Genomic DNA, 8,349 nt, shown 5'->3' with positions numbered 1-8,349 from the left:
TTTTAAAAATACATTTATGGCTAAAACAAGCTAGTGCTAACAAGATAGCAACTTGCCTCTTTTTCATGTTAATGTTGAAAGATAACCATAAACCTCATTTTATATTTGCAAATTAATTCTTAACAGCTAAACAGAAATGCGCACCCATGTCACACTTTTTTTCTGTTTAGGACAACTGTGTTGTTGCCTAGTGCTGCTCCAGTCACTGCCTCCGCACCTTTGACCTCCAGGGCAGACATCATTTACCTTACACCTGTGCACATTCGAAGTAGAAGCTGTTGATGCACTTGATGCACACAATACGAGTTGAAATGCCAACAATCCTCAGGTCAAGGCTCATGCAAGGTATGCAAGACATTATCAGGCGGTCATAGGCTATTCATAGGCCATTGAGAGGATGTCCTTATATGGAGTTTTTCCAGCACAATGACATAAAGTATTTAATATGTTAGCCCACTCCAAGTTGCCATCATTACACATTACTAACTTTGTGTCTCCTCTCTCCCGTAGTGTGTCCTCTCTCTCTCCCTGTACCTTTCTGCAGGTTGCCCTGGCTCTGGAGCTCTACATCTCTGACGAGCAGTCCCCAGCCACATCGACCTGATCAGTGTTTGATTGTTGTCTTGTTGCTTTTCTTCTTTTGTCTCTCCTCTATCCACTCACCCCAACTGGTCAAGGCAGAAGGCCGCCCACCAAGAGCCGGGGTCTGTCGGAGGTTTCTTCCGTTAAAGGGAGTTTTTCCTCCCCACTGTCGCCAAGACCTTACTTTGTAAAGTGTCCTGAGATGACTTTTGTTGTGATTTGGCGCTATACAAATAAAATTTGATTTGATTTGAAGTTGGGCCTTTCATAGCCTGGAAGCAATTAGGCCTCCTTACTAATGATCTAACTAAGTGTTAATGTTTTTCTACAGTGCATTCGTAGGCTCTTTTTATGGTAACCATTTTAACATGTCATAGGAAAGCACAGGTGTAGCCTATCTGATGGCACTGACAATGGCTATATTCTATTTAGCTATATCGATTCCAGGGTCCTGGTATCATGTGTGCTGGCTCAATGACAGACACACCTGAATGGAAGGGAAATTTCTGAGATGGCAAAAAGTTGCATGTTATTGTTCCAGTTTAGGGGGTATCAGTGTCAAAATACCGAGATTCATCAAAAAATAAAAAGTCAGACAGTATGGATGAACAGTGCCCCTCTTAGGCCAGTGTCATTTTGAAAATGCTGCAGTAGGGTAGAGAGCAAGTTGTTCCACCACATGCTCAGGCACACATGCCTCTTTTGGTTAAGAACTAAGACAAAGGACAACACTTTGCTTGCAATTTTTTTTTGACTGCACTTCACAAATAATGCCAAATAACTTCAGACATTTGTTAACGTTGGGACCACTTTATTGCATCACATTAAGTTGTTGTTAGGTTCATCCTATCAGTTAGTTAGAGAACGCTAAATTCAGGATTATTTAGGAACAGTGTTTAAGGAACAGGAAAATGGTAAAACATCAGAACTGAGCTTTGCACACACACACGAGTAAGCCACAAGTCAAACTATTGTGCATGGCAAAGGATGGCAGTCGCTTGTAGCATTACAAATTATATTTCCCTATTGTTTCTAATGGATGTAGCATACAAAATGAGACAAACCATACTAGCTGATTGTGAACTTGATTTTTACTCGTATATTTTCACATCTATCTTGTGAGGAGGTACAAAAATGACAATGGCTCTTAGTTTCTTACAAAAAAAAACAGGAGGGGTATAACCATTATTATTTTATATTGTATGTCTGAAAATAATAACCAACATCTCTCCAATAAAATAAAATATAAGGTGTTCACATGTGGCACCATACTGTAGAGCAACAGGGATCACAGGCAGCACATATTTCAACTTATTCAAGTCTCCAGAGGAAAGGAACAAAGAAGAGCATCTTTGCACTGCCTTAACACTGTTAAAATCTGGCATCTACTTTGACACCAAAAACATCAATGCAAAATAATTTTTGAAATCAGGGTACAGCTGTTTTGTTGGTGTGAAATATTTGTGTGAAACCTCCAAAGCTTGGAGCAGTCCTGCTCTAACTATGCAGCGGAGGCGTCAGTTTCATTCAGCCTGAAAAATGTCATTACATTTAAGAGTAGTGTTTAAAGAAAGGTGGATCAAAATGTTATTTAGATGTTGGGAAAGTGAGGGAAGGCAACTTAACAATTCTTGTTGGAAGTCCAAAAACAGGATGTAGACTGTACTAGACGGTAACTAAATCATCGTAGAAATATGGACGATCAAACCTGACATGAATACAAAATATATTGAACAAAGCAAATATAACTAGGATTTACAATCCATAAATGAAACTGGTTTGTCTATGCTTTTCTTTGCTTGACAAAATTTTCATATTTTAAACAAATAAATCCCTCACAAAAAAAAAAAAAAAAATCCTCTGAGGAAATATATGACTCAAGCAGAAAATAAATCCAACTAATGAAAAATGATGCCGTCCTTAGAGTCATAGGTCTATGACTTTGTTTTCTACAGCAACAGCAATCTGTTGGAGCCTGTCACCAAGCTGCATCTTCTGAGCTGTGGAGTCCTCTTCCAGGGCTGTGATAATCTGACAGGAGTGGGAAGGAGTTGGCTGAAAATCATTACATTTGTACTCATTGATATTTTCAAGGAATATTGTGTATCATCTCAGTAACTGTCTGGTTTATTTCCATGTCTCTACATGGATCATCAGCTGGTCAGTAGGCTGACATTTTGCTTGGGATATACAGCTTTAGGTCCAGTGGCGGTTTTTGGCATGGGCGAACCGGGCAGCCGCCCAGGGCGGCATTTTTTCATGACACGTGGGGGGCGGCACAAGCACTTGGAAAGAAAATAATCTGCGCTGCTAAGTGGTTTTCTATTATGTATCATATGTGGCGCCCCTGCTTGATGAGAAGGTGCCGTGCACAGAAGCTGTGTGAGAGGTGGAAAGGGGAGGGGAGGGGGCGCGGGAGCAGGAGGAGAGTTCACCTCTCCCAAATGGAGCGGACGAGGGGGCAGGGGGGGATCCACTTAGTAGCCTAAACTAAGTCAGTGACACCTTGACTTTCTTCCAAATAACACACATTTCATTCATAATGTTAAAAACACAGACCTATAATTTGCACGTTTTTGTTTTTTCCAAATTGTGTGAAATTACTAATAAAAATAGGTAATACAAGGTGAATTGGTTTAGTGTTGACTTCTGGTCGTGAGTGACAGTGTTGGGGGATGGGAAATCTGTTGATTGTAAAAAAAAAAAAAAAAAAACAGCGATGGAGAGAAAAAGGTCAAAGCTGTCAGGTGCCCAATTTAGGAAAAAGAGAAAAGAAAAAGAGGAGAAACGAGCAAAGGTTAAAGGTATGCAACTATGTTCTGTGTGATTATGGTATCCATGTCATCAATGAAGGGCTAATGTTAATTTATGGGTATAACGTTAACTCTTATGTTTGTTAGCCTTCTTGCTATGACTTGCTATGCTCAGAGGGGGGTCTCACCCGGGGAGTAATTCAATGTAGAACCGCCACTGTTTAGGTCTATCCTCTATAACGCCTGAAACTGAAAGACCCATTGTTTCACAATCTGATAATAATTTAGAGTAGCAAATCTATCACCATTATTAACTGCACTATGCAGCATGCAAGAATGGATAGTCTAAAAGACATAGCAGTACTACAGTATTTCAATGTCAGCATTTACAGAGATCCACTGATTTGTGCATGTAGCTGAAGCTAAAGTTAATCTCACTCACAGCACAACACCCTGTACAATCCTGTTTGTCTTCTGTGATACTCACTTGGTCATAGTATTTGTTGATGTACTTGTACAGCTCATGTAAAGCCACAAGGCAGTTGACCTCAGCAGCATAATTCTGTTAGGTGAAAGTAAAAATAGAGAGGTGAAGATACGTCACAGGGCGGAGGGTGTTAAAAACTGCATCAGTTGCTATTCATATTTTATTTCAGACTAGATTAGGCAGCCACCCAGATGGAAACTTCCCAGCCTGAGATAATTCATGTGTTCAACATTTGCCTAAAAAAGTTATTTTTGCAAAATGGGAAAACAAACGTGAGGAACATACACGGGAGAGTTCTGCTAGAGCTGAGTTCATCTCCTGGTCACTGGCAGAGATGGTCTGACGTATGTCGGCGTAGTACCTGGAGAAGACAGCGAAGAGAGGCAGGTTATAGAGAGCAATGAACAGAAGAAACAAGTGAAATTAAAACAACTTGATAATAGATACTCTTTATATTTTTATACTACTTTGTTGTTTTGCTGTAAATACTGTAACTTCCACCTTGAAATACAATTTGAATGCAATTTGATGCTTCATTACCTTGAACCCATTCATGTAGTATTTTAAAGCAGCTGTTAAACAGAACACATTCAGCTCATCCTGATTGCAGACTGCATTTGCATGTACACAACTGCAGTTTTTAATGGCATATCTATATTTTTAATAGCACAAATTAATAAGGCCTCGTATTATAGTCTCAACCCCACAAAACAAAGTTCATCTCCAATTCCCACTCTCACTATGCCTTTTCCTTTTCCCTTTTCTTAAAACTGATTCTTCTGTTCTGCCCCATCCCTCCTCTTTATTGTATGTATATTACCATATACGTACATACATAATCCAGTCACACACTACACCTCGCATACACCACCAGTAGACTCACAGCACAACACCCTGTACAATCCTGTTTGTCTTCTGTGATACTCACTTGGTCATAGTATTTGTTGATGTTACCTACAAACTGCGCTAATGAGCCAAAAATTAAAGCAGCAAGTTGTAAAGCTAAAAGTAGCTAAAGAAGGTAAAATGCTGTGTGGAGCTTAGAGGAACTGAAGAAGGGTGAGGTTTCCTGTGGGTTCATCACTATGAATGACTCCCTTCACATTACAGAGAGGAACTGTTTTCACTGTGACCATAAAACATTAATTTGAGCAGCTTTAAATATAAATCTCGCCAACACCCAGCAGTGATTTCTAAGAGGACTGACCACATTCAGTACACTTCTATATTATGTAGTAAGGTGGAAAGGTCAGAAAAAACAAAACAAAAACAAGAGAAGACAAAAAACTAAACATGATTTTCAGTATTTAAGTTACAACAGCTATCAACTGCTGATGTCAGTTGTCATGTTCACTACTCCTAAAAGATGTGCACTGTCTCTGCCGTTTCATTTCACATGGGAAAATAGGAGGAATCTAGACCATATCAGTGGGAAAATATGTAGAGAGAGAGCATAGAAAATATTTTCTGCAGCTGTTATTCTTTTTAATTCAGATAAGACTATTATGGCTTATAAAACAGGTGTATTTGTTACATAACAGTATTGTCTAGCAAAGCTTTAATACGTCACCAGTATAATCTGCAGAGTTTAATGTGCAGCAGACAGTAGTAAGTGTAGCAGTCTGCTCTCATACCATCCATGCATGGAAGCCTCCCGGGCTTAGCCTCCCCTTTGTCTGGCACTGACAGATTGTCCTAGGCCTCACTCTCTCCTTCCCCCTCTTTCAGATCACTATGCCTGAGGTCAGTGGGGTGAAGGGCTGCCATGCTCTTACCTCTCTACCATCTGCTTGTAGCGCGGGATGTCTCTGGCGTACAGCAACTTGTTGATAGGAGAGTCCTGTGCAACGAAGACAAACGGATATACAGTGCATGTCCTGAATATCACATGCTGTGGGACCGGTAACATAAAGCTCTGCAGTGGGTAGAAAACAGCTTGAGGTCTCACAACAGATGTTATTTGCATTGTGATTAACTAACATACAGCAAATAAACTCACATTCCAATCACTTCTCTTATTCCAACCATGTGTAGAGATGTGATGTGAGCTGTGTATAAAACTGAGCGGTGCAGTAATACAGTTTCCCATTATGATCCTAACATTGTCGTTTTTTTTTTAATTTAAAAGCACAGCCACTGTGGTATAGAATAATACTGGTATTGTCTTAAGTTAGCTCACCCTTCCCAGTTTGTGGTCAGCAATGGTGCAGGAGTCCATAAAGGTCTGGCCAATGACAGACAACACGGCATCCACGTGATCTGACGTCTGCACGTCAAAGATGAACTGTGGGTTCTTAAGGATATTGATCCAGAACCGCAGTGGTAAACTGGCAAGGTGAGAGAGTGGATGTACATTTAAATAATGATCCACAATTTACAATGTATATCAAGAAGGCATATTCATATATTAGCCATATGGGAATATACTGTACCAGAGGAAAAGGCATTGTTTGGCATTTTCAAATAATTTTTGTCTTGAAGAACATACTAAACCAGCATATCAGAAATGTATTCTGGTGCCAATCCATTAAGCAACTTAAAAATTAAAAGCAGAAATTTAAAATGAATTCTGATGTATAGGAAGCCAATGAAGGATCTTTAAAATGGGGCTAGTGTGTTCTCTGCATTTAGTTTTAGGTGATAAAACAAGCAGCTGCATTTTGGACTACATGTAACACTGGCAAAATCTTTGTAGCTCAGGTCACTCTTCTTTATGGAGCACAAATCATGATGTATAAAACCATGTGATCAGCTGTTCATAAATTCTGTGTGGGTGGTCTTTACTGACACAGTCTTTGCAGAATGTTTTTACCAGAAGCTGGCAACTCTGTCTCATACCGTCTGAACCTTTTGTAAGCTGCTGACACCACTGCTGGTGACTTACCTGTTGGTTTTCCAGATGTGAATGGTCTTGGGGTCTGTGATATTGTGCTGAAGAGCCTGCTCATCCAAGAAGTCGAAAAAGTATTTGACAGCCAGAGGTACAGGATGACTGGTGCTGAGGATTGCAGTGAATAAATCATCCACAAACTTCTGCAGTGTGCCCTGGTACAGAGCAGACACAGTGAAAGAGACAAATAAACCATGAAACAAAGATGAGATGCTCTCATTAAAGGGGTACCCCACTGATTTTACACATGAAGCTCAGTTTATGTGCCATGAGAAGCCAGTGAAAAGAGCTGTATAATATTCTGTGGCTTCGGAGGAGCTTCGTCAAGTCTGAGGAAATAACCCTGACTATATCATAGTGATGTGATCATCTCAGATTGGACATGGAGGCACTGCTGTACAGACTTTGACCATTAGGTTGTGACCAAGCATCATGGAGGTGCAATAATGCATTGCTGAAATGCAATGTGTTAGAGACCAACAGATATATTAAAAATCAATATTTGTTTAACACAATGTATACTCACACTGGACTGACAATGGTTTTCTTTGTGAAAATATTTGCTTAAAATAACACAAAAGCTTTGGTATGAAGGCCTCCATGTTCACACCCCAGTTCACTCTCTGTTGCTATTTAAGGTGCAGCACCTGTTAATTGAGAATATTTTACTCACAGGCCAAAGAAAATCATTTAAAAAATATACAAGTAAAACTGAGCAGTGAACGATGATGTAGTGTTTTCAAGTTGAAAAGCTCTAAGGACAAAGACTTGTTTATTCTAGGACTTCTTCTTCTTTTGGCTGTTCCCGTTAGGGGTTGCCATTATTCTAGGACATGGGGTATTATTATGAGTGTTACATTTAAGTAGGCAAAACCTTTTCAGATATGTGTGAGCACCACCATTAGCAAAGGAGTCACATCATGTCTGTTACCTTCATGGAGAGCAGTCGTGTGAGGTAGATTTCAAGGATAGCCTTGGCTCTCTCCCCACCCCTCTCCTTCAGACTGCCTCTCCTGTGCTTGGGTAGCTCGGACTCCTCGCTGGCTTTCACCAGATGCCAAAGCCTCATTCCTCCCTCCTCCCCATCATCCAACACAGGGGTCTCTGGTAGGGGGGGACAAATAGGATGTACAGTGCCTTGCAAAAGTATTCATACTTCTTGAACTTTTCCACATTTTGTCACATTACAACCACAAACTTAAATGTATTTCACTGGGATTTTATGTGACAGACCAACACAAAGTATCACATAATTGTGAAGTGGAAGGAAAATGATACGTGGTATTCAAGAGTTTTTACAAATAAAAATCTGAAAAGTGTGGCACGCATATGTATTCAGCCCCCTTTACTCTGATATCCCTAAACAAAATCCAGTGCAACCAACTGCCTTCAGAAGTCACCTAATTAGTAAATAGAGTCCACCTGTGTGTAATTCAGTCTCAGTATAAATACAGCTGTTCTGTGAAGGCCTCAGAGGTTTGTTAGAGAACATTAATGAACAAACGGCATCATGAAGACTAAGGAACACACCAGACAGATCAGGGATAAAGTTGTGGAGAAGTTTAAAGCAGGATTAGGTTATAAAAACATATCCCAAGCTTTGAACATCTCACAGAGCACTGTTCAATCCATCATCC

The 8,349-nt window shown here is 40.0% G+C and overlaps 1 protein-coding gene across 1 annotated transcript; it reads right to left on the bottom strand.

Annotated features, from left to right (window-relative positions):
* Nucleotides 1–2,508: 2,508 nt before the first annotated feature.
* Nucleotides 2,509–6,269, bottom strand: LOC109952305 (plexin-B1-like). Its single transcript, XM_020587321.1, has 6 exons — nt 6,250–6,269; nt 6,002–6,149; nt 5,598–5,662; nt 4,108–4,183; nt 3,823–3,897; nt 2,509–2,613 (listed from the first exon to the last, which is right to left on the bottom strand). The coding sequence occupies exons 1-6, from the start codon at nt 6,267–6,269 to the stop codon at nt 2,509–2,511; spliced, it is 489 nt and encodes a 162-aa protein (XP_020442977.1).
* Nucleotides 6,270–8,349: the final 2,080 nt, after the last annotated feature.

This window comes from Monopterus albus, unplaced genomic scaffold (assembly GCF_001952655.1).
Source record: "Monopterus albus unplaced genomic scaffold, M_albus_1.0 scaffold453.1, whole genome shotgun sequence".
NCBI lineage: Eukaryota > Metazoa > Chordata > Actinopteri > Synbranchiformes > Synbranchidae > Monopterus > Monopterus albus.
Note: the sequence above shows the minus strand (reverse complement) of the source record. Positions and strands in the feature narration are given on the sequence as shown.